Here is a 27,449-nt window from a genome sequence, read left to right as displayed (position 1 = left end):
TCCACTTAGGAAGCAACACTGATTGACAATAAATTTCACATGCTGTTGTGCAAATGGAATAGACAAAAGGTGGAAATTATAGGCAATTAGCAAGACACCCCCAATAAAGGAGTGGTTCTGCAGGTGGTGACCACAGACCACTTCTCAGTTCCTATGCTTCCTGGCTGATGTTTTGATCACTTTTGAATGCTGGCGGTGCTTTCACTCTAGTGGTAGCATGAGACGGAGTCTACAACCCACACAAGTGGCTCAGGTAGTGCAGCTCATCCAGGATGGCACATCAATGCGAGCTGTGGCAAGAAGGTTTGCTGTGTCTGTCAGCGTAGTGACCAGAGCATGGAGGTGCTACCAGGAGACAGGCCAGTACATCAGGAGACGCGGAGGAGGCCGTAGGAGGGCAACAACCCAGCAGCAGGACCGCTACCTCCGCCTTTGTGCAAGGAGGAGCACTGCCAGAGCCCTGCAAAATGACCTCCAGCAGGCCACAAATGTGCATGCGTCAGCATATGGTCTCACAAGGGGTCTGAGGATCTCATCTCGGTACCTAATGGCAGTCAGGCTACCTCTGGCGAGCACATGGAGGGCTGTGCGGCCCACAAAGAAATGCCACCCCACACCATGACTGACCCACCGCCAAACCGGTCATGCTGGAGGATGTTGCAGGCAGCAGAACGTTCTCCACGGCGTCTCCAGACTCTGTCACGTCTGTCACATGTGTTCATGTGCTCAGTGTGAACCTGCTTTCATCTGTGAAGAGCACAGGGCGCCAGTGGCGATTTTTGCCAATCTTGGTGTTCTCTGGCAAATGCCAAACGTCCTGCACGGTGTTGGGCTGTAAGCACAACCCCCACCTATGGATGTCGGGCCCTCATACCACCCTCATGGAGTCTGTTTCTGACCGTTTGAGCAGACACATGCACGTTTGTGGCCTGCTGGAGGTCATTTTGTGTTCAATACCGGAGGAAAACAACAAACATTCTTTCTGGTCTCGCGCCTCTAACAAAACTGACACGTCGAGTGACTCTCGTTCAAGATGGCCGTACTTCTTCATTACACAAAGGAATAAGCTCAACCAATTTCTCAGGACTGTGCAAGCAGGTCGCCTTAGAAATCTGGTTTCCCAATGAAACTCATTGAAAAGAGAGTGACCTCAACAGAAAAATATCTGAATGGTTTGCCCTCTGGGTTTCGCCTGCTAAATATGTTCTGTTATACTCACAGACATGATTCAAACAGTTTTAGAAACATCAGAGTGTTTTCTATCCAAATCTACTAATGATATGCATATATTAGCAACTGGGACTTAGTAGCAGACAGTTTTCTCTGGGCACGCTTTTCATCCAAATGTGAAAATGCTGCCCCCTATCCATAACAAGTTAACTGACTTGCCTAGTTAAATAAAGGTAAAATAGGCTGTGCATCAAATGTTTCTCTTAAATGTTTTTGTCTTGCTGTGTAGCATTTTCCTTACTACTTACTGCCATGATGATGTGAGGTAAGTGTGCCACGTAGGGGAAGACTTAAGCTGGCTATGTTATGATGGCTTGCTCTGTGCCGAGCTGACAGCCCCTTAACACTTGAATCCTTGCTGCTCCAAGTGGAGGTTCCCTTATCCAGCTAGCCCTTATCCAGCTATCCAGTTAGCTAAACACTCATTCAAATAACTCTGTGATAAGCAGGGTGCCGTTTTGGAAGATTACTTGAATCAGTGTGAAACTGCAACAAACACAAAAGTGCATGTTTTCAATTACAATAGTATAGAGCACAGAATGTTCTCCACAATAACTGCACCAAATGTACAAAATCAGGAATAAGAGTACTCAATCTAGAGTCAAATATAAAATTAAGTTACTAGAATGCAACTGTATGCTTGATATTCCTCAGCTAGGTGTCCCAAGGGAGAAATGGCACTGAAGATAATGCAAAGTAGTTAACATCTAACTCAATTCTTCATCTTTTACATAAACATGAAAATGATGTGATAAATCTTGCATTAACTTCTCTAGGGTAGGGGGCAGCATTTGGAATTTTGGATGAAAAGCATGCCCAAATTAAACTGCCTGCTTCTTGAGCCCAGAAAATATGATATGCATATAACTGGTAGATTTGGATAGAAAACACTAAAGTTTCCAAAACTGTTAAAATAGTGTCTGTGAGTATAACAGAACTGATTTGGCAGGCGAAAACCTGAGAAAAATCCATTTGGGGGGTTTTGTAGTTTTCTATTCAATGCCATTACAGTATCCATTGACTTAAGACTCAAATTGCAGTTCCTAAGCCTTCCACTAGATGTCAACAGTCTTTAGTAATTGTTTCAGGCTTGTATTCTGAAAAATTAGGAAGAAAGAGCAGTCTGAATGAATGGTACCCTAAAGTGTCACAGAGCTTTTTCATGCGCGTGACCGAGAGTGCCTATCTTGTTTACCTTTTATATTGACAACGTTATTGTCCAGTTGAAATATTATTTTATTTAGGCTAAAAACAACCTGAGGATTGAATATAAACATCGTTTGACATGTTTCTATGAATTTTACGGTTACAATTTGGATTTTTTTTGTCTGCCTGTTTTGACTGCGTTTGAGCCTGTGGATTACTGAAGAAAATGCGCAAACAAAACAGAGGTTTTTGTATATAAAGAGACCTTATCGAACAAAAATAACATTTATTGAGTAAATTAATGTCTGCTGAGTGCAACCATATGAAGATCATCAAAGGTAAGGGATTCATTTTATCTCTATTTCTGACTTGTTTAACTCTTCTACTTGGCTGGTTACGGTTTGTAATGATTTGTCTAGTGGGCTATGTTCTCAAATAATTGTAAGGTATGCTTTCGCCGTAAAGCATTTTTTAAATCTGACACCGTGGTTGGATTCACAAGAAGTTAATCTTTAAACCTATGTAAAATATGTTTTGTTTTCTGAATTTGTATAATGAGTATTTCTGTATTTGAATTTGGCGCCCAGCAGTTTCACTGGCTGTTGAAGAGGTGGGACGCTAACGTCTCACGTACCCAAGAGAGGTTCATAAACAAATGTACTTACCGACATTGCGTTTTACAAAGCTTATAAAGAAGGATGTTGAAGGATTGTAACTACTCAGTCACACTTGCACATCTTACACATGGCTTCGGCTCAAACTCATAAAAGACAGACACACCCTCATCCACTTACCCTCGCCTTATGCACTTGGGGGAATCGTTGCAAGGGAAGTTTGCAACGTAAGCCCCCCGGCCCACGTTTTTAGTCGCGTTTGAGTGTACAATTATGTGCTATCCAGGGAATGAAACTCCCCATAATTCAGTTTGCGACGATTGTACATCCGCTAAGAAAAGTCTGCCAAAACTTAAAAACAACATCAACGGAGAAGTCAACATACCAGTGTAAGTAAAAACGAATGCAAATAAGTTAGAAATTGTGCTACTAATGCACATGACGGCACAAACACGTCTCATAAAAAGTAAATATGTCTTTTGGAAATTGTAGAAATAAAACCTTTTCCTTCTTCAAATGTTCCAGCTAGGCAGGCTAATGCTAGTTAGCTAGCAAATGAATTAGCTATCATACAGTAGGTGTATATTAATAATTAGACATGCAATCATAATTGACTGTAGCGCATATAAAGCACCCACAAGCTACTGGTGGCTGAAAACACAATCATCGCGGGATGAACGAGTGATGAATTTTCAGGCAAGGGCGTCCGTTTAAAAATCAAACCTTCCTCCCTCGCCCTGCAAGTGTATACTCGTCAGACGTCATGATACGTCATCAGAAGTGTCCACTTAATTTGAGGGCTGAAGGGATAGGGTGTGTCTTTGAAGGCTGAGGCATTTTCAGCCAAGGGTGGTCCATTTAAAAAATAATTCCTTCCTCCTTCGCACCTTGCCCTGCAAGTTTATACTCGTCAGATATCATGATACGTTATCAGAAGTGTCCAATTAATTTGAGGGCTGAGGGGATAGGGTGTGTCTTTTTAAGTGTTTGAACTGGAGCCATTGCTTCACTTCTGAAACTGCTTCCTGTCACATGACACAAACAGGTAAATTCTACACTGCTGCATTTAAATTGCCACTAGGGGGTGCTAAACAACTAATGTTAACAGGTCTAGAACAAAAGGTACTGTTTGGTGTAGCACAGAGAATTTTCGACCAACCTTAGCGATGCCGTCTTCGTCCTCGATTTGGGGAAACAGAAGTCTCATACAATGTCAGTGTCCAGTTGCAGGGGGTTAGTTTGAATTTAGAAAATGCTCCGTTATTAAAATAAAGACTTTCTGCACCTTAAAGTATATACTGGCTGTAAGCGAACGAGTGATGCGCGTTTGGAGCAATACTGGCTGTATCCAAGGCTCAGCCAATCATTTACATAATAACAGAATGCAGCACAGCAGCGACTGAAGAAAGAAGAGACAACCAATTTGCTAGTTACAGCATCAGCGCGCGCTCCGGAAAGTCAGCCTGCTAGTTACAGCAGCGTGTCCCTGAGCATTAATTTACATTTACATTTTACATTTAAGTCATTTAGCAGACGCTCTTATCCAGAGCGACTTACAAATTGGTGCATTCACCTTATGACATTAATGACGAGGTAACGTTCGGTGAGAAGCCTGACCACGGAGACGGGGGTGAGAAGGTGATGAAGCATACTTCATGAGCTGTAACCGGAAAACTACTGTCATTTTGAAAGTTTGAGGTGATGGAGAAATGTTGGTGGAACAAGTATTAGCATTGTTAAGTATCTTCCTAGCTGGATCGAATTCTCCGCTAGCTAGCCAGAGAAATGTTGAGCAACATTAGCCAATTTATCTGATCAAATAATTGAGTTTATGGTGTGAAAATTAGCTTGCTAATAAAGTCAGACAGCTAATGTTAGCTAGCTAACGTTACAACATCAGATGAGCTAACATTAGTAACCTAACCAATTATCTATAGTATTAACTGGTAACCGACTCGTTGCCGTTCCTCAACTCAAGTTATAACGTGTTAGTTGATAAATGGACCCCTGGTAATCTGTGTGAAATGTTAACTAGCTAACGAACTAACCACTATCTGTTAACTGTTTTTCCTCTACAGTTTGTGGGTCATTTTCAGAATTAGATAATTAGGTGACAATGAGGCGTTGCTTGTTAAACATGTGGATTCAGGGATTAAGTGTAGCTGTAGCTGGGCCTGGTTTAAACTGGATGCCACTATAGAGGTGAAAGGAACACCACACACTTTCCCTCTTTCTCACTTTTGCTGGCACATTGTAGAACAGATGTCCACAGGCAGAAAGTGTACAATGGAATAATGTGCAGTGTATCCCAAAGATATTGTTTTGTTGTGTTGAATTTGACAGTAACGTGTGTGTGAGTGAGGGGGGATTATATACAGTATATATTTTACTTAGCGAATGTTATTTTAGACACATGCAGCCTTGTGCACTTGATCGATGTCTATAGTGGCCACTATAATAGAGCAAAAATAAGTTTGTTTCATTCTATTTATACTGTAAGATGTTTTTTTCCCCAAGTGCAATATTTAGATGTATGTGTGGTCACAAGCATTCTATTATAAAGGCTGTCATAGCTAACTGTAATATTAGTGTATTGTTTTTTTCTCAAGACTTGAGTGTCATTTACAGTAAAGTCTAGGCAACAAATATCATCAGATTGCATTCTTTACATTTTTTTAGCTGTGAGTTAGGTTCACATTAACCACTTTTTATTTTACACACAGAGACTTATCATGTAGATCGTATTCTTTGTTGTTTAATTTGTTAAAACCTGCATTTTCCCCTGTCAAGGTTTTTTGCATGTTTCAGTGCAAAAAAAAGGAAGTGTCACCTTTTTGGGCCCTCACCAGTTTGCATCCCTCTATGGGACTCCCATTCACGGCCAGATGAGATGCAGCCTAGAATTAAATGTTCAAATATGTTGGAATGATGAGTTGCAGGTAGCATGTGTAACAGATGTTAATCGTACTCTCCTTGTGTTGTGTTTTGTCCAAATAAATCACCCCAGCCAGTGGTCCCAGTTGAACATTATTTATTATCTGTTGTTAAATAGGAAACAGCCCGTTACTTGTGCAGGGCTTAACGATGTTAATGGCTGTCGATGGTAAAATCCCTAGCATCGCATTTCATACTGGGGCATAAACAAAATACAATACAAAATATAACATGTGTAAATACCTGTTGTTAAATAGGAAACAGCACTTTAGTTGTGCAGGGCTTAATGTGTCGATGGTAAAATCTGTAGCATGAAAACAACTGTGTTAGCAGTGAGCTTATGTGACCATTACATCGGTGCACGCTAGCTAACACATATATTTAGCAATCATATACCAAAGCACATACCAGAAAGCCCCTCAATCCCTAACAGGTACCATATACCCCACACATGTATAAATCAGCAATGTACAGCAAACTTGTACACATTGTAAAATATAAAAATAGAAAATAGTTTTCAGAAAGTGACCTAACCCTTACATCACATTTTCATACTGGGGAGACCTGACGTTCGCAAAACACGCCTTATTGTCATCGGAATTGAACCAACCAATAAGAACGCTTAAACATTAAATACACCTTTCTTTAGAGGCAAGTGGAAACATAACCAACCCTGTTACACATGCATGCTCTACACTTTATTTGGCTAGTAGGCAAATAGGCCTCTACATTAGGGTATAATGACTCTATGGCTGCATTCCTCCAGAAGGGCTGAGGGGTGCTGCATGGAGATCACAAGCTCTTCAACTGGGGCTCCTGAGTGGCACAGCGGTCTAAGGCACTGCATTTTTCTATTTTTCTGCATTTTTCTATCACTGCGGTCCCTGGTTGGTCCCTGGTTCAAATCCTGCGGTCCCTGGTTCAAATCCAGGCTGCATCTTATCTGGCTGTGATTGGGAGTCCCGTACACAATTGGGCCAGCATTGCCGGGGTAGGCTGTCATTGTAAATAAGAATTTGTTCTTAACTGACTTGCCAAGTTAAATAAAGGTCAAATAAAAATAGGCTTATGCCAGACTCAAAGTCCATATGTTCATGAACCAATTCATATAAACTATTTTAAATTCATATTAACCCCTCCTACAGAATATGCTTTGGCAAGATTTTGAGTTATTAAATACATTTAAAAATGTTATATAAAAAAAATGTGGGTGGCAAAGACTGCAGTGGTCATACGTAATTCATAGATTCACCAAACATCTATTTGTATTATTCTGGTTCATTATTACTGGTAGATACTACTGGTTATGATTGCATACAAAGCCTTGAGAATGGGATGGTGCAATATTGATAGTCATGTTTTGATAAGGTGCATGCTCTGGGTGTACATTACCCAGAGATAAAGGACTGAAGGACTGAAACGTCACTGTTTTAGGCATAATACAGCCTAGTGCTATCTAGACTTAAACTGGCAAACAAATCCATTACATGATCTACCTAAATGTGAAGTAAATTCAACTGACGAGTAATAAAGAATGGAGACTTTTAACTTGAAAACGTCCAAGATATCTCTTTCCGGTTTCCCTGACTTCCGTTTTTTTATACTGCGTTATGCTTGTTTAAATGGCACTCCCCACAAGCTGTTTGGTGTACGTTTTTTGTTGGTGAGATGAAACTGCCAACACTCTGAAAGGTATTTTTGTAGGTCAGAATTGCAAGACAAGATTTGTTGAAGTCCAAAATGTTAGTCCATAATCGTAACATGGTCTTTGTATGTTCAGATGAAATTTCACGTTTACGTTTCATGCATGGTTTTTCTTATAATCCTAATAATTTACGTATGGATTTTCTTACAATCCTAATAATTTACGTATGGATTTTCTTACGATCCTAACGATACGTGCGTTCAACCTTTTGGCAGCTATCTGGCTCCATGAAAAAGTATCTGGAGAAATTCACAAACGAAGATGGCGGTGCAAGAGACAGCTGCCCAACTCTCCATGGCTCTGAAGGTTCAAGAATATCCCACTTTGAAGGTTTGAAATGGCTTATTTGAACGAATATCGAGACGAACCGATCATGATGCAGGCCTATGAGCTTCACATTTGTCAAACTAGGCACTAATTTCGATTATTTGGATGACTAACTAACGTTAGCTAGCGACGCCAGGGGGCAAGTTGGTTAAAAAACAACGGCTGATGTCAGATGGTGAAGATTAATACGAGCAGATTTGATGGTGTGGTCAGATACACCAATCTCAACCTATTAGTTGATAGTCAATTATCGAGACGATTGGAGGTTATTTACTAACTTTGTAAGCTAAACAGATAATTTCGTAGTCATTAATTTTGCTAGACACAGTTTAATCAGCTATGTTGATACCTAGCAAACTTTAACTAACGTTAGCTGGTTCTCCGTCGATATTCTTTTATGGCGTGGGAAGCCACCTATTCATAGCTAACAATTTGCTGTCTTAAATAAATGTAACTACGTTAGTTAGATAACTAGCTAATAGAGACATGTAACGTTAGCTATTCACGTTGGTTTCCAAATTCACCATAACTAGTGAAATCAACATGGCATGAAGGGTCGTCACCAGCTGCGAGGTAGTTAGTTCTCTAGTAAATCCAAAGCAACACGATGCATACTAGTCAGTTGATCGTTTGTAGCTGTATAATTATGCTCTGTACGTGACTAGTAGCTAGATAGCGCTTTTCCCCTATCGAGCTATGTCCTCAAGGTACTACCTCAATATGGCTGAGAAGATTGTCTGCAGCCATATCACACTGCGACACTATTGGTCTGTGGCTGCTGCCATACGGCTAATGTTTGCTTTGTTTGTGGCCATTTTATCAGAATAGTAATTTTAATTCATTAAGGGTTGCAAGAGTAGTTTGCCATTTGAGTAGTTATGTTAGCATAACTAGACGGTTATGTAAGATTGCTGTTCTGTGTTGATGCCTTAGTGATTGGTTGGAAAGTGTCATTTATTGGAGGATATGTTCTCAACAAGTTATGGGTCAAATAATTGGAAACTTCAGCCAAAGAATGATTATTAGATGGTCAGAATGTACTACCGAAACCACCTCACTTAGGTTTTGCATTGTTCATTTGTACAGGTACCATATGAAACTCTGAACAAGCGATTCAGAGCTGCACAGAAGAACATTGACCGGGAGACGAGTCACGTAACCATGGTGGTGGCAGAGCTGGAGAAGACCCTCAGCAGTTTCCCAGTGGTGGATTCTGTGGTGTCTCTTCTCGATGGGGTGGTGGAGAAGCTCAGTGCCCTGAAGAGAAAGGTAGGTTCACCCAGTTGCTCTCAGAACAATTAGCATTGGAATGTTACTGTGCATTTTATGTTTTTTTTAATGGTATTCCTCCTCCAACCCCAGATAGCTTAGCTACTGTTATTTTAGGGAGAATTTCTGAAAATAAGCCAACTTTACATGTTTTCAAATCCAAGCACATGTCAAATAATGTATGTTTATTGAGCGATTTCCAAGACAGAATAATGATTCATCATCATGAAAGTTAGTAGAGAAATATAGCAGTACAATACAAGGAGAGGACCCAGCAGAACAGAGATACTGCATGCTTGCTGTAAGTATACAAAATCTAAATGGTGGATGTTGTGTAGGCTGCTGAGTCCATCCAGGCGGAGGATGAGAGTGCTAAGCTGTGTAAGCGGAGGATTGAACACCTGAAGGAGCATAGCAGCGACCAGCCAGCAGGCGTCAACGTCTGGAAGAAGAAACGAATGGACCGCATGATGGTAGAACACTTGCTGCGGTGTGGCTATTACAACACAGCGGTCAAACTGGCACGGCAAAGTGGCATTGAGGTGCATCCCACTTCTATCTGTCAACGTGTCATCTTATATACATGGATGCTACAATCGAGTTCCTTATTCCTTACAGAAAGCGACTTCTGTGGTATCTCAAATTGCTTGTAGAGCTCCTTGTATTTCAATTGTTTAGAGAACTACGTGTGCTGTCTCTATTTGACATAACCCCGCTTTCCCCCTGTTCTCCAGGATCTGGTCAACATTGAGATGTTCCTCACAGCCAAAGAGGTGGAGGAGTCACTGGAGCGACAGGAAACAGCCACCTGTTTGGCCTGGTGCCATGACAACAAGTCACGCCTCCGCAAGATGAAGGTGAGCCAAGGGATTATGCCATGTCTGTTAGTAGATTGCAATGGCAGTGTCTCATACATTACGTTATATATGAACTCATTGATGCTTTTCCTTCCAGAGCTGCTTGGAGTTTAGCCTGCGAATCCAGGAGTTTATTGAGCTCATCCGACAGAACAAGCGCATGGATGCTGTCAGGTGGGAATCCGTTTATACTGCCATAGCACATCCTATGTTAATGTTGAAACATATATTCATAGTTGAAATGAGAACAATCATGAACCATGTTTTTCACAGACATGCGCGGAAGCACTTCAGCCAAGCGGAGGGGGGTCAGTTGGACGAAGTGCGGCAGGTTATGGGCATGCTGGCGTTCCCCTCAGACACCCATATCTCCCCTTATAAGGTAATACCATAGTAGTGATCTCTAGTGTGTATGCACTCGCATATGCCTCCTTTGTAGGGTTGGGTTAAATGCAGAAGACACATTTCAGTTGAATGCATTCAGTTGTACAACTGACTAGGTATCCCCCTTCCTTACAAGCACAATTCGATACGCGTCTAGGTACATGGACTCCGATACAGGAATTATACTTTTAATTTGAAACTATTCGATGCGGTTCAAAATGATTCGGTGCACTAACAATTGTTGCATGAACACATTCATTTAGTGTGAAAAATGAATATCATGCTCAGGAGCTGAGCTGGGTCTGTCTGAGCTGACTTCTCTGAGCTGTGTGTGTGAGAATGATGTAGTGTGAGCTGAGCCATAGAGCAGACTGAGCATCTACCACTATCAGATTGGGGGGGGGGCGCAATGAGTGTGCTTGCGTGCTTTCTAAAAAGACATTTGGAGGAGAAGCGGCATTATTACCCCGGTACAGTAGAGGGGGATAAGCTGGTAATAGCATCTATGACCAAACAAGGAAGACACTGTGCTGGAGAATAAGAGTTCACAGAGACACTTGACTGGAGTTGTGCAAATTCCCCAGGATCTAGATTTGCTGTACCAAGCAACACATGATAGGTGAGATACGGAGACTGAGAAGATGCTCGCTACATGTTCACAATTGTGGATGTAGGGGTATATGGCCTGAGAGAACTATGGTGAGTGTTTCAAGAGTTAAAGTGGGTCCAAACTGCTGCAGAAGACCCTCGATTTATCCACCGCAAGCTATCCTGCCAGGTACAACAACGCCAAGTCCTTATGTTTTCCTGGGAGATAGCTTCTCCCTACATGAGAACCGCATGCGCCCTTATTCAGGTATGTTGATAATAGCATGTTGGAAACTAATTTCCCTTGTTAATGCGTACTTGTATTCACCTCTATGAGAAATGACATTTTATCAAGGCGTTTGGAGTATGGTTTCTGGAAAATGGTATGGTGTTTTTGTTTACCATATGTATATTATATCTGACATATATTCTCTTGTTACCTCTCACTTACAGGTGTCCGTCTCTCAATGAACCTGAGGGAACCTGGAACCAACGCCACTCTTTGTCGGAGAGTCAGATAATGCGTTCGGGATCATGGCTGCAAGGATGAGGATTCTTGGTCGCCTAATCGAGTTTACCCCTGAAAAGGCTAAGGGTTTATGTTGCCCTCCAGAACTACCTGTCCTCCACAGATTAAGCTCATGAGCCAAACGCAAGAGTCGTGGCTCCCTCTTTTGTTGACACCCCCTCCCTTCTGGCAACTACCAACCTGGAGTGGAAGAGGGTTGTCCCCTAACACAACCATCTCCAAGAGCCAGTGTGACACGGCTTGCAAGTTAAACAAGTGGGAAGCTCTTCATTAGCAGGAAGACATGGTTAGGAGAGAGGACAACTCATCCCAAGGCCATCAATGATGCATAATAGATCTTTCTTTGGACTTCTCACATACACACCCCTTGATGGATGCATAGACTCAGTTATTTGTGTGCACTGTGAACCAAAGTACTTTGTACTAAAATGTGGAGTTTTATTCTTGTTAATAAAATGAAGCCTGATGTCTGTGTGGAGTCAGTTTGATTATAATGAACTACGCCACATGTAGAAGGAAGCCTGTAAAGTCTGTGGCACACACATATACAAATATTAATGAGCACTAGAAATATTTTTGGGAAATGAGTAAAACAGTGTCTGCTATTAACAGACATGTAAACGAGTGTCTGGAATAAAATGGATGTGTCTATTGTCTTAACTCCTGAGATGTCTGAACATCAACAGACCAAGTTGTTCATGTCACTGTGGTCCCGTTCGGTCCATCATGCAGCTGGTGATCGAATTCCTCCTAAAGTTTTGGTGGGAATTCATCCATGAAATCAGCTATAGGTACAGGGCCCTGTGGAGAGGATGAGAAGGGGGGGGGGATTAGGAGTGTGGAGGAGGAAAAAGGACTAGAGGAAAGGTGATCCGTAAAGGACAGTGAAATTATACACTGCTCAAAAAAATAAAGGGAACACTTAAACAACACAATGTAACTCCAAGTCAATCACACTTCTGTGAAATCAAACTGTCCACTTAGGAAGCAACACTGATTGACAATAAATTTCACATGCTGTTGTGCATATGGAATAGACAAAAGTGGAAATTATAGGCAATTAGCAAGACACCCACAATAATGGAATGGTTCTGCAGGTGGTGACCACAGACCACTTCTCAGTTCCTATGCTTCCTGGCTGATGTTTTGGTCACTTTTGAATGCACATTTGTGGCCTGCTGGAGGTCATTTTGCAGGGCTCTGGCAGTGCACCTCCTTGCACAAAGGCGGAGGTAGCGGTCCTGCTGCTGGGTTGTTGTCCTCCTACAGCCTCCTCCACGTCTCCTGATGTACTGGCCTGTCTCCTGGTAGCGCCTCCATGCTCTGGACACTACGCTGACAGACACAGCAAACCTTTTTGCCATAGCTCGCATTGATGTGCCATCCTGGATGAACTGCACTACCTGAGCCACTTGTGTGGGTTGTAGACTCCGTCTCATGCTACCACTAGAGTGAAAGCACCGCCAGCATTCAAAAGTGACCAAAACATCAGCCAGGAAGCATAGGAACTGAGGAGTGGTCTGTGGTCACCACCTGCAGAATCACTCCTTTTTTGGGGGTGTCTTGCTAATTGCCTATAATTTCCACCTTTTGTCTATTCCATTTGCACAACAGCATGTGAAATTTATTGTCAATCAGTGTTGCTTCCTAAGTGGACAGTTTGATTTCACAGAAGTGTGATTGACTTGGAGTTACATTGTGTTGTTTAAGTGTTCCCTTTATTTTTCTGAGCAGTGTATTATGTATTTACCTCTGGTACAAGCTGGTGGCTCGGTGCATGATGTTCTTGACATCTGACTTCAATGCCTTTGAGTCTGCAGTTTTTTTCTCACACCCTTGCTGCTGCTCTGGCATTTGGGAGGTGCAAGCCAGTGGAGAAGGTATTGGAGGTGATAGTCAGGATAGAGCTTCCCAGGACCTGAATGGAGATTGTTTCTAATTGTGCATGCCGGCTCAGTGTGGGAGGCCGATAACCAATCAGTACTGGGAGCAGAGGTGGTGCTTGTGGCCGGTGAACAACCAGGTACTGTCCATTCACTGGTGTTTGTTCCTTGAAAAATAAAGTAGATGGCTATTTAGTACACATGATGATCAATAAACATCAAATATCATGAACCGAGACAATAGACTATATAATGTTGCAAACGTTTGAGCGGAGTTCAGTAGGCCTGGCCTAGCTACTCAACTCTGCTCAAACGTTTGCAACATTTTGACTAGTTGGACCTTGCCAATTTTGAAGCTTTTGATTTTCTTTCTCTGATAAAATATTTCTTAAAGTTGTAAAGATCTTTAGTTAGTTGGCTTGTTTTCTCTGCTGCTAGGCTAGCTAGCCACTAGCCAAGTAGCTAGCGCTAACTTTTGTTTGCAAAACATGGCTACTCTTCTTGTCGACTACAATAGAAAATAAAACATAGCTCATTCTTTTGTGAAGACCGCATTTTGCTTTCAGTCTTCCCATGCTTCACGTGCCAAACAAGCAAGCAGCATCTCAACGGCCAGCATCTCCACTGCGATCCTTGTTTCTTTGCCTTGAACTTGTTGTGAACCCTACTCCACTTTTTCGAACAAGTGGATGGGTCAGACCCGAGCATGCTCCGAAATCTCTCTAAATTAATTGGCATTTACATGCTGGTCTTTATATAATGCATGTATGGCTAGAATCATATTGGTGAAGGTACTTTTCTACTTCATGTGTCAATCGATGCTTGAAGTTGTTGTTCGCCATGTAATCATCAAGAAGAATAAACTCGCGTCACCCCTACAGTTGACCAATCACGGACGAAGAGGCGTAGACTTCGGCTCTCAAAGTTAGGTTGGCCTTGAGAAAAGAAAGTGTGCCTGAACAATCGACAAAACCCTAGCCTAAAACCAAAATGAAGGAAAACGTTGCAAAATGCATGAACTGTTTCGGTTGGGAAGCATGTCTTAATATTCTTCATATTTTCAAGCATGGTGGTGGCTGCATCATGTTATGGGTATGCTTGTCATCGGCAAGAACTAGGTACTTTTTTAGGATAAAAAAACAAAACAGAATAGAGCTAAGCAAAGGCAAAACACTAGAGGAAAACCTGGTTGCCTGCTTTCCAATAGGCACTGGGAGAGAAATCCACCTTTTCGGCATGACAATAACCCCCCCCAAAAAATATGCCAAATATACACAAGTTTCTTAGCAAGATGACCTTGAATGTTCCTGAGTGGCCTAGTTACAGCTTTGACTTAAAGTACCAGTCAAAAGTTTGGACACACTCGTTAAAGGGTTTCTTTACTTTTACTATTTTCTACATTGTAGAACAGTGACAACATAAAAACTATTTAGTAACACATATGGAATCATGTAGCAACCTAAAAAGTTTTAAACAAATACATATATTTTAGAATCTTCAAAGTAGCCACCCTTTGCCTTGATGACAGCTTTGCACATTCTTGGCATTCTCTCAACCAGCTTCACCTAGAATGCTTTTCCAACAGTCTTGAAGGAGTTCCCACATATGCTGAGCACTTGTTGGCTGCTTTTCCTTCACTCTGCAGTCCAACTCATCCCAAACCATCTCAATTGGGTTGAGGTTGGTTGATTGTGGAGGCCAGGTCATCTGATGTAGCACTCCATCACTCGCCTTGGTAAAATAGCTCTTACACAGCCAGGAGGTGTGTTGGGTCATTGTCCTGTTGAAAAACAAATGATAGTCCCACTAAGTGCAAATCAGATGGGATGCCGTATCGCTGCAGAATGCTGTGGTAGCCATGCTGTTTAAGTGTGCCTTGAAATCACTGACAGTGTCACCAGCAGAGCATCCCCACACCATCACACCACACCACCAGTAGGATTTCATCAAGGATCTCTCTGTACTTTGCTCCGTTCATCGTTCCCTGGATCCTGACTAGTCTCCCAGTCCCCACAGGATGATGCTGCCGCCACCGTGCTTCACCAAGGACCTCTCTTTACTTTGGTATGGTGCCAGGTTTCCTCCAGACGTGGCGCTTGGCATTCAGGCCAAAGAGTTCAATCTTGGTTTCATCAGACCAGAGAATCTTGTTTCCCATGTTCTGAGTCCTTTAGGTGCTAAGCGGGCTGTCATGTGCCTTTTAATGAGGAGTGGCTTCTGTTTGTCCACTCTACCATAAAGGCTGGTTGGTGGAGTCCTGCAGAGATGGTTGTCCTCCCGGAAGGTTTTCCCATCTCCACAGAGAAACTCTGGAGCTCTGTCAGAGTGACCATTGGGTTCTTGGTCACCTCTCTGACCAAGGCCCTTCTCCCCCGTTTGCTCAGTTTGGCTGGGCGGCCAGCTCTAGGAAGAGTCTTGGTGGTTCTAAATTTCTTACATTTAAGAATGATGGAGGCCATTGTATTCTTGGGGACCTTCAATGCTGCAGACATGTTTTGGTACACTTCCCCAGATCTGTGCCTCGACACCATCCTGTCTCAGAGCTCTATATGGACAATTCCTTCGACCTCATGGCTTGGTTTTTGATCTGATATGCGCTGTTAACCTTGGGACCTTATATAGACAGGCCTCTCCAAATCATGTCCAATCAGTTGAATTAAGCACAGGTGGACTCCAATCAAGTTGTAGAATGATCTCAAGGATGATCAATGGAAACAGGATGCACCTGAGCTCAATTTCGAGTCTCATAGCAAAGAGTCTTAATGCTTATGTAAATAAGGTATTTATGTTTTAAATGTTTTATACATTTGCAAAAAAATATATATTTTGTATGGGGAACCTGGCAATAGAAAAGTCCCAATCAGCAGTTAAGATGTACACTCAGCAGGGTGTGAGTTGTGGCCACTCCGGTTGCCTACCACAGCTCTGCTGGTAAAACACAATTTTCTACAGTGCATTTGGAAACAATGACCCAGGAAATTACATTAGTTGTCCCTCAATTAATAACGCCTATGACTTAATATTGCGAAAAACCAATTTACAAACATCTGAAGGTGCGTCTCCTGCACTGTGAGCACAGTTGTTATCTGAGTTGTAGGTCAATGTCATACGCAGTTTCATGCATAAAAGTTTAATAGGCTGAAGGAGAGAATGCATAAATTCAGTCAGAAAATATTAGTTATTTTCGGAATAAGACAGAAAAAAGTAGGTTTTCTTACCGATGCATGCTTAATTTGGATCGGGACCGATCCGTATCTGTGAATCGTTAAATCCCTAATTTGTGTATGTCAACATACTGTAGACCTATGATCTGTATACATCTGGCCCTTCTTTGGACACTGTTAACAAACCTCCAAACTAGCTTCAATGCCATACAACATTCCTTCCATTGCCTCCAACTGCTTTTATACGCTAGTAAAACTAAATGCATGCTCTTCAACCGATTGCTACCCGCCCGCCCGACTAGCATCACTACTCTGGAAGGTTCTGACTTAGAATATGTGGACAACTACAAATACCTAGGTGTCTGGTTAGACTGTAAACTCTCCTTCCAGACTCACATCATTAAGCATCTCCAATCCAAAATTAAATCTAGAATCGACATCCTATTTCGCAACAAAGCCTCCTTCACTCATGCTGCTAAACATACCCTCGTAAAACTGACTATCCTACTGATCCTTGACTTTGGCGATGTCATTTACAAAATAGCCTCCAACACTCTACTCAGCAAACAGGATGCAGTCTATCACAGTGCCATCCATTTGTCACCAAAGCCCCATATACTACCCAGCACTGCGACCTGTATGCTCTCGTTGGCTGGCCCTTGCTACATATTCGTCGCCAAACCCACTGGCTCCAGGTCATCTATAAGTCTTTGCTAGGTAAAGCCCCACCTTATCTCAGCTTACTGTTCACCATAGCAACAGGCACCCGTAGCACGCGCTCCAGCAGGTATATTTCACCGGTCATCCCCAAGGCCAAAACCTGCTTTGGCCGCCTTTCTTTCCAGTTCTCTGCTGCCAATGACTGGAACGAATTGCAAAAATCACTGATGCTGGAGACTTATATCTCCCTCTCTAACTTTAAGCATCAGCTGTCAGAACGCTTACTGATCACTGTACCTGTAAATAGCACACCCAACTACCTCATCCCCATATTTTTATTTATCGTTTTGCTTTTTTGCACCCCAGTATCTCTACTTGCACATTATCATCTGCACATCTATCACTCCAGTGTCAATGCTAAATTGTAATTATTTCATCTCTATGGCTTATTTATTGCCTTACCTCACTAATCTTCTACATTTGCAAATAGATTTTTCTATTGTGTTATTGACTGTACGTTTATGTGAAACTCTGTGTTGTTGTTTTTGTCGCACTGCTTTGCTTTATCTTGGCCAGGTCGCATTTGTGAATGAGAACTTGTTCTCCACTTGCCTACCTGGTTAAATAAAGGTGAAATAAAATTTTTAAAAATGGTCTGATTATCTCTTTGTCAATCAACCCTCACAGGATCTCCTGGATCCAGCCCGCTGGAAAATGCTGATCCAACAGTTCAGATACGACAACTACAGATTACATCAGCTGGGCAACAACTCTGTGTTTACCATCACACTCCAGGCCGGCTTGTCTGCTATCAAAACTCCGTATCCTTTCTGGTCACCGCTCTGTGCTCCTTAGTTTTGCCGGGCAGGAACATCATTATTTGTATTTTTTTTAATCAATGAATCAAATGTATTTATGAAGCTCTTTTTACATCAGCCGATGTCACAAAGTGCTATACAGAAACCCAGCCAAAAACCCCAAACAGCAACGATGCAGATGTAGGAGCACGGTGGCTAGGAAAAACTCCCCAGGCTCTGAGGGGTGGCCAGTCCTCTTCTGGCTGTGCCGGGTGGAGATTATAACAGTACATGGCCAAGATGTTCAAATGTTCATAGATGGCCAGCAGGGTCAAATAATAATAATCACAGTGGTTGTAGAGGGTGCAACATGTCAGCACCTCAGGAGTAAATGGCAGTTGGCTTTTCATAGCCAATCATTCAGAGTTGAAAACAGCAGGTCCGGAACAAGGTAGCACGTCCGGTGGACAGGTCAGGGTTCCATAGCAGGCAGAACAGTTGAAGCTGGAGTAGTAGTACGACCAAGTGGACTGGGGACAGCAAGGAGTCATCAGGCCAGGTAGCCCTGAGACATGGTCCTAGGGCTCATGGCCTCTGAGAGAAAGAGAGGGAGCATACTTAAATTCACACAGGACACTGGATAAGACAGGAGAAATACTCCAGATGTAACAGACTGACCCTAGCCCCCCGACACAAACTATTGCAGCATAATTACTGGAGGCTCAGACAGGAGGGGTCGGAAGACACTATGGCCCCGTCCGACTATACCCCCGGACAGAGCCAACCAGGCAGGATATATCCCCACCCACTTTGCCAAAGCACAGCCCCCACACCACTGGAGGGATATCTTCAACCACCAACTTACTACCCTGAGACAAGGCCGAGTATAGCCCACGAAGATCTTCCCCACGGCACGAAGCCAAGGGGGGCGCCAACCCAAACAGGAAGATTACGTCAGAGACTCAACCCACTCAAGTGACACACCCCTCCTAGGGACGGCATGGAAGAGCACCAGTAAGCCAGGGACTCAGCCCCCGTAATAGGGTTAGAGGCAGAGAATCCCAGTGGAGAGAGGGAAAACGGCCAGGCGGAGACAGCAAGGGTGGTTCGTCGCTCCAGTGCCTTTCCGTTCACCTTCACACCCCTGGGCCAGACTACACTCAATCATATGACCAACTTAACAGGAAGCCAGTGTAGAGAGGCTAGCAGTGGAGTAATATGATCATTTTTTGGGGTTCTAGTCAAGATTCTTGCTTCCGTGTTTAGAACTAAATTACGTTTATTTAGTGCTTTATCCGGGTAGCTGGAAAGTAGATCATTGCAGTAGTCTAATCTAGAAGTGACAGGGATACATTTTTGGACAGAAAGTTTCGGATTTTTGCAATGTTACGTAGATGGAAAAAGCTGTCCTTGAAACAGTCTTGATATATTCGTCAAAAGAGAGATCAGGGTCCAGAGTAACGCTGAGGTCCTTTACAGTTTTATTTGAGATGACTGTACAACCATCTAGATTAATTGTCAGGTCCAACAGAAGATCTCTTTGTTTATTGGGACCTAGAACTAGCATCTCTGTTTTGTCCAAGTTTAAAAGTAAAACATTTGCTGCCATCTACCTTATGTCTGAAACACTGGCTTCCACAGAGGGCTATTTTGGGGCTTCACCATGTTTCTTCGAAATGTACAGCTGTGTATCGTTCGCATAGCAGTGAAAGTTAACATTGTGTTTCCGAATGACATCACCAAGAGGTAAACTATATAGTGAAAACAATAGGAAGTCCTAAAACGGAACCTTGAGGAACACCGAAATTTACAAATTTGGGTTTCCGATCTCTTCAAAAGAATGTGGTGATTGATGGTATCAAAAGCAGCACTAAGGTCTAGGAGCACGGGGACAGATGCAGAGCCTTGGTCTGACGCCATTAAAAGTTAATTTACCACCTTCACGAGTGCAGTCTCAGTGCTATGATGGGGTCTAAACCGAAGCGTTTCGTATACCGTATACATTGTTTGTCTTCAGGAAGCCAGTGAGTTTCTGCGCAACAGCTTTTTCAAAATGTTTTGAGAGGAATGGCAGATTTGATATAGGCCGATAGTTTTTTATATTTTCTGGGTCAAGGTTTGGCTTTTTCAAGAGAGGCTTTATTACTGCCACTTTTAGTGAGTTTGGTTCACATCTGGTGGATAGGGAGCCGTTTATTATGTTCAACATAGTTGGGCCAAGCACAGGAAGCAGCTCTTTAATTGGTTTAGTTGGAATAGGTTCCAGTGTGCAGCTTGAAGGTTTAGAGGCCATTACTATTTTCATCAATGTGTCAAGAGATATAGTATTAAAAGACTTGAGTGTCTCCCTTGATCCTAGGTCCTGGCAGTGTTGTGCAGACTCAGGACAACTGAGCTTTGGAGAAATACGCAGATTTAAAGAGGAGTCCGTAATTTGCTTTCTAATGATCATGATCTTTTTGTCAAAGAAGTTCATGAATTAATCACTGCTGAAGTGAAAGCCATCCTCTCCTGGGGAATGCTGCGTTTTAGTTAGCTATGCGACAGTGTCAAAAAGAAATGTAGGATTGTTCTTATTCTCCTCAATTAAGTTGGAAAAATAGGATGATCGAGCAGCAGTGAGGGCTCTTCGATACTGCACGGTACTGTCTTTCCAAGCAAATCGGAAGATTTCCAGTTTGGTGTAGCACCATTCCCGTTCCAAATGTCTGGAAGCTGGCTTCAGGGCTCGGGTATTTTCTGTATACCAGGGAGCTAGTTTCTTATGACAAATGTTTTTTGTTTTTAGAGGTGCGACTGCATCTAGAGTAATACGCAAGGTTTAAATTAAGTTCCTCAGTTAGGTGGTTAACCGATTGTTGTATTCTGACGTCCTTGGGTAGGTGGAGGGAGTCTGGAAGGGCATCTAGGAATATTTGGGTTGTCAGAGAATTTATAACACGGCTTTTGATGAGCTTTGGTTGGGGTCCGAGCAGATTATTTGTTGCGATTGCAAACGTAATAAAATGGTGGTCCGATAGTCCAGGATTACGAGGAAAAACATTAAGATCCACAGTATTTATTCCACGGAACAAAACACGATCTAGAGTATGACTGTGCTAGTGGGTAGGTCCGGAGACATGTTGAACAAAACCCACTGAGTCGATGATGTCTCCGAAAGCCTTTTGGAGTGGGTCTGTGGACTTTGACATGTGAATATTAAAGTCACCAGAAATGTGAATATTATCTGCCATGACTACAAATTCCGATAGGAATTCAGGGAACTCAGTGAGGAACGCTGTATATTGTCCAGGAGGCCTGTAAACAGTAGCTATAAAAAGTGATTGAGTAGGTTGCATAGATTTCATGACTACAAGATCAAAAGACGAAAACAGTCATTTTTGGGGGTTAAATTGAAATTTGGTATCGTAAATGTTAGCAACAACTCCGCCTTTGCGGGATATGGTCACTAGTGTAACCAGGAGGAGAGTCCTCATTTATCACAGTAAATTCACCAGGCTTAAGCCATGTTTCAGTCAGGCCAATCACATCAAGATTATGATCAGTAATTAGTTCATTGACTATAACCGCCTTGGAAGTGAGGGATCTAACATTAAGTAGCCCTATTTTGAGATTTGAGATATCACAATCTCTTTCAATAATGACAGGAATGAAGGAGGTCTTTATTCCAGTGAGATTGCTAATGCGATCACTGCCATGTTTAGGTTTGCCCAACCTAGATCGAGGCACGGACACGGTCTCAATGGGGATAGCTGAGCTGACTGCTAGTGGCAGAATCCACTAAGCTGGCAGGCTGTCTATCTCATTGTGGAGCTAGAAGAGTTAGAGCCCTGTCTATTTTCATAGATAAGATGAGAGCACCCCTCCAGCTAGGATGGAGTCCGTCACTCCTCAGCAGGCCAGGCTTGGTCCTGTTTGTGGGTGAGTCCCAGAAAGAGGGCCAATTATCTACACATTCTATCTATTGGGTGGGGCAGAAAACAGTTTTCAACCAGCGATTGAGTTGTGAGACTGCTGTAGAGCTCATGACTCCCCCTAACTGGGAGGGGGCCAGAGACAATTACTCGATGCCGACATCTTTCTAGCTGATTTACGAGCTGAGGCTATGTTGTGCTTGGTGACCTCTGACTGTTTTATCCTAACATCGTTGGTGCCGACGTGGATAACAATATCCCTATACTCTACACTCGCCAGTTTTAGCCACCACCATCTTCAGATTAGCCTTAACGTCAGTAGCCCTGCTCCCTGGTAAACAGTGTATGACCGCTGGATGATTCTTTTTAAGTCTAATACTGTGTGTAATGGAGTCGCCAATGACTAGGGTTTTCAATTTGTCAGAGCTAATGGTGGGAGGCTTCGGTGTCTCAGACCCCATAACAGGTGGAAGAGAGACCAGAAAAGGCTCAGCCTCTGACTCCGACTCGTTGCTTAACTTCTCTAGGGTATGTGGGACGGTAGCGTCCCACCTTGTCAACAGCCAGTGAAACTGCAGGGTGCCAAAACAACAGAAATCCCATAATTTAAATTCCTTAAACATACAAGTATTTTACACAATTTTAAAGCTACACTTGTTGTAAATCCAGTCAAAGTGTCCGATTTCAAAAAGGTTTTACGATGAAAGCACACCAAACGATTGTTAGGTATGAGCCAAGTCACAGAAAAAGACAGCCATTTTTCCAGCCAAAGAGAGCAGTAACAAAAAGCAGAAATAGAAATAAAATTAATCACTAACCTTTGATGATCTTCATCAGATGACACTCATAGGACTTCATGTATGTTTTGTTCGGTAAAGTTCATATTTATTTCCAAAAAACAGAGTTTAGGCGGGACGCTACTGTCTCACTTGGCAAAAAGCCTGAGAAAATGCCGAGCGCCAAAATAAAATTCATTACTATGAAAATTACTATAAAATCAAACTTTCATTAAATCACACATGAAACCAAATTAAAGCTACACTGGTTGTGAATCCAGCCAACATGTCAGAATTCAAATAGGCTTTTCGGCGAAAGCATACGGTGCTATTATCTGAAGGTAGCACCATTGTAAACAAAAAGAGATAAGCATTTTTCAACCCTGCAGGCGCTAACACAAAACGCAGAAATAAAAATAAAATTCATGCCTTACAAGCTTCTGTTGTTGGCACTCCAATATGTCCCATAAACATCACAAATGGTCCTTTTGTTCGATTAATTCCGTCAATATATATCCAAAATGTCTATTTATTTGGCGCGTTTGATCCAGAAAAACACGTTCCAACTTGCTCAAACGTGACGACAAAATATCTCAAAGGTGACCTGTAAACTTTGCCCAAAAATGTCAAACTACTTTTGGTCTTTAGGTCTTTTTTTACGTTAATAATCGATAAAATTGAAGACGAGATGATCTGTGTTCAATACAGGATTAAAACCAACTATAGCAAGCTTTCTGGTTACGCACTTCTATCTAAAAGGAAACTTAATGTGACTCTCGTTCAAGATGGCCGTACTTCTTCATTACACAAAGGAATAACCTCAACCAATTTCTCTAGACTGTTGACATCCAGTGGAAGCGGTAGGAACTGCAAGCATGTCCCTTCGAAATCTGGTTTCCCAATGAAAACCATTGAAAAGAGTGACCTCAAAACAAAACAAAAATCTGAATGGTTTGTCCTTGGGGTTTCTCCTGCTAAATAAGTTCTGTTATACACAGACATGATTCAAACAGTTTTAGAAACTTCCGAGTGTTTTCAATCCAAATACACTAATAATATGTATTCTGCCCTTGAGTTGCGTTCCCATGCAAAACTAGACAGATAGCTAACAACTAAGTCTTCAATAAAACTCCCAAGGCGTGACTTTTCTTGAATGAATATATTTAAAATGTTTATGTTGTAAAACTGCAAAATACAGAAAAGAATATACTTTAGTATTCAATTCAGACCGACATACTGTAGCTGTACATTATACATTTGAAGTTGCATGAATACAAAGCACGTGCTAAGGTACCATGCATCTGGCATGATGCCAAACCATATAGCTAATTGTTACTCATATGGTAATTGACTAACTCCTCTCATTACTCTAATAATGTACAACCATCTATGTAGAATAACAAAGCATATTACACTAGAATCGGTAACAAAACTACAGTATTGTATATTTTACAATTCGTTTGCATGGCGCACGAGCACAGTAATACAGCTAACGGCATACATGAAAGGCATTGCAATTTGTGTGAGTAAATGGAACCAACCAACATTGATATGTAAACAACTCTATCAATAACAAGATTATTATCACTAGCTAAATGCTTGAATCGAACTTACAAACAAATATTTTCCAAGGCTGAAGCGTGACAAGAAATAACTACACTGAAAGACCTGCACCGTAGCGTTGTTTTTAGCTGCTTCTATGCGTGCAGAACGAATTCTCTACTTCCTGTTTGCCAGAAAGCTCCACTAGGGGGCAAATAACACCATGGAACACAATAAAAATCCATCTTAACCATTGTAATAAAATAATCTGTTAACAGGATGGCAGCACAATATGCATATCTTATCTTCTGGGGATGAGTAGCTGGCAGTTTAATTTGGGCATGCTTTTCATCCAAAATTCCGAATGCTGCCCCCTACCCTAGAGAAGTTAATGGGGAGAACCGGTTGAAAGTTTCTGTCGGCTGAATGAGCGACACCAGTTGAGCATTCCTACAGCATTTCCTTCCAGAAGCCATGAGAAAGTTGTCCGGTTGAGGGGACTGTGCGGGGGGATTTATACTACTATCTGTACTTACTGGTGGCACAGACGCTGTTTCATCCTTTCCTACACTTAAAGTACCCTTGCCTAACAATTGCGTCTGAAGCTGGGCTTGCAGCACCATAAGGTGATTGTTCCTATATATTATGAGTACAGCAACTGCAATTAGAAGGCATAATGTTAATATTACTACTTAGCTTCGGCTGGTGGAGGTCCTGTAGAACCATGTACAGATAAAGCGTCCGGGGTGAAAAAGTTGAATGAAACAAGTCAAATGAGGGAAACAAATTCAAATATAAAACGGTAATTAAAATGTAAAAACCGTAATGTTGGCAGGTAGCAAAGTAACGCTAGCAACAAAACGCACACCAGCACGTAAACAAGTCCACAAGTTATTTATTTGACTAGGCAATGCAGTTAAGAACAAATTCTTATTTAGAATGACGGCCTACACCGGCCAAACCTGGACGACGCTGAGCCAATTGTGCGCCGCCCTATGGGACTCCCAATCACGGCCTGTTGTGATAGAGTCTGAATTCGAATCAGGGTGTCTGTAGTGGCCTCAAGCACTGAGATGCAGTGCCTTAGACCGCTGCGCCACTTGGCAGCAGTGGTCTGTCGTCTGCTTTTTTTGCTGATGTGCTTTCTGTCTCCTTTTGGTTGTGATGGCAGACCTTATCCAAAACCGCACATCAGGGTACATAAGTCTTAATATGTCTCAATGTGTTCTTCCACAGACCTCCAGCTGTGAAGTAATGGAATGTAAAGCAAAATGATCAAATTTCAACCCTTAACCTTTCTGCTCCCAGTCAGTGCTATAAGGAAGATAGCACCTCTATAAACCCTGACTGCCCCGTGTGCAGCAAGTCCCTGAACAAACTGGCCCAGCCCCTGCCCATGGCACACTGTGCCAACTCCCGTCTGGTGTGCAAAATCTCTGGGGAGGTGATGAACGAGAACAACCCACCCATGATGCTGCCCAACGGCTATGTGTATGGATACAATGTGAGTCTCTACATCCCACACATTTTTTATTTACAATGGTAATGGAATAATATTCATTGTTTTCATTTATTATTGATGTTAATAATTTGTCCTTCCTTTTCTAGTCTCTTCTATCCATTCGCCAAGATGACAAGGTGATCTGCCCCAGAACCAAAGAAGTCTTCAACTTCTCTCAGGCTGAGAAGGTGTACATCATGTGATGGGGTGGATACTGGATCTCATGTGATGCATACACCTCTGCAGTGGATCCCCCAGCCCCCATGTGACTCAGCCAAACCCCCCCCCCCCCCCCCCCCTGACTTGCCAAACTTGCCTCCCACTATGGAGAACAGGGCCAAAATCACCTTGGGTAGATTTGTGAAACTGGACTAATTAACAGACTTTTATATTTAAAGTGTTGATGTTCTGACTTTTATTTAACTTGTAGTTCAACCAGCAGTGTGGCGCATTATAACTCGGTGTTGCTCCAATATGATAATAGGAGCTTATCTTTTGCCTTTTTACCTTAGATAAATCAGACTTACTTCAATCAGAATCACAGGCTGATCACCTTGGTGTTTGCTACATGATGGCACTCATTTCATGATGCGCACCATTTACATAATTTCTGTGTAGCCGTGTGGGGGATATATAGAAATACCTTGAAATTGGTAATATTGTGTTTGTCCCCTCCTGTGATTGCAGATCTGGGACCATACACTTGATAATATAAATACTAGCGCGTTGATCATTTGTGTGCAGATTCAGGTCTTTCAAAATGTTTTAAGAAACATTTAAAGAAAACTCCCCCTAGACCTTCCACTGGTCAGGCTTGAACAGTCTCACTGTTGTTGCTTGAAATATGGTATGGCAACCTTGTACACAGACCTAATGTAAACTCTACTACACTTGAGAGTATCATTGTGGATTTGTGTCTTACAAGGGAACATGCCAGGTCTGATCACCACCCGAAGTGGACCTTGACGAATGGTGAAAAAATAAACTTTTTTCAGACGGATGGGTTAATTCAGTGTACATTTGATATTTAGTTAAACAACTCTGACATAGTCAAACTACTGATTGACTTTTAATTTCATACATATCTTTCAACGATGAACATTGCATTGTAATTAAAGAGAATTTTGATTATATTTTTTGCTCTTCGTTTTCTATTGCAGATTTTAAGACATTTTGTATGACTAACACAAATTGCTGCAGATTTCTCAAGGGGCTATAGTTGGTCCAAGGAGTTCCTTGAAATGAGCAAGGGTCACCTTAACATATGTTTCAGTACCTACCATCTCTCCCACCTTTCCCCCCCATCTTGGTTGGTTGCTTCTGAACTGTTTAGTACTGTTATTGTAGAGAGACTGTTTAGAAACTGATCATGCATGTTTATATTGGTAGGATAGATTAATTATTGACTATAAAATTGTTTTACTACATTTGGGTCCTGTCTTTCCTTCTATCCACCCAATATCTCCATAGAAGTTAAAGTGCTGCTTTATCCGATTTAATATGACAGCGAGTTATGCATACCCAGATTAAATCAATGCCAATTGGCAACATACACTACATGACCAAAAGTATATGGACACCTGCTCTTGAATATCTCATTCCAAAATCATGGGCATTAATATGGAGTTA

General features: G+C 42.1%; 1 protein-coding gene across 4 annotated transcripts in view; it reads left to right on the top strand.

The window, feature by feature from the left end:
• The window catches only part of LOC129857838 (E3 ubiquitin-protein transferase MAEA-like), a 30,233-nt gene extending 2,986 nt beyond the window's left edge, over positions 1 to 27,247 (top strand). Inside the window, exons 1-10 of one of the 4 annotated variants that reach the window (XM_055926473.1) lie at positions 7,494 to 7,616; positions 7,845 to 7,959; positions 9,043 to 9,225; positions 9,564 to 9,698; positions 9,960 to 10,082; positions 10,180 to 10,256; positions 10,356 to 10,464; positions 17,978 to 18,111; positions 25,628 to 25,823; positions 25,928 to 27,247. In XM_055926473.1, coding sequence (XP_055782448.1) covers positions 7,891 to 7,959; positions 9,043 to 9,225; positions 9,564 to 9,698; positions 9,960 to 10,082; positions 10,180 to 10,256; positions 10,356 to 10,464; positions 17,978 to 18,111; positions 25,628 to 25,823; positions 25,928 to 26,023 — 1,122 coding nt within the window. In that variant the 5' untranslated portion in view covers positions 7,494 to 7,616; positions 7,845 to 7,890 and the 3' untranslated portion in view covers positions 26,024 to 27,247. Of the gene's footprint in view, positions 1 to 7,493; positions 7,667 to 7,844; positions 7,960 to 9,042; positions 9,226 to 9,563; positions 9,768 to 9,959; positions 10,083 to 10,179; positions 10,257 to 10,355; positions 10,465 to 17,977; positions 18,112 to 25,627; positions 25,824 to 25,927 lie in introns of those variants that run through there. The other 3 variants (XM_055926471.1, XM_055926472.1, XM_055926474.1) reach the window with 3 other exon arrangements.
• The last annotated feature ends 202 nt before the right edge of the window (positions 27,248 to 27,449 follow it).

This window comes from Salvelinus fontinalis, chromosome 6 (genome assembly GCF_029448725.1).
Source record: "Salvelinus fontinalis isolate EN_2023a chromosome 6, ASM2944872v1, whole genome shotgun sequence".
Classification (NCBI taxonomy): domain Eukaryota; kingdom Metazoa; phylum Chordata; class Actinopteri; order Salmoniformes; family Salmonidae; genus Salvelinus; species Salvelinus fontinalis.
This window is presented reverse-complemented; position numbering and strand designations above follow the sequence as displayed.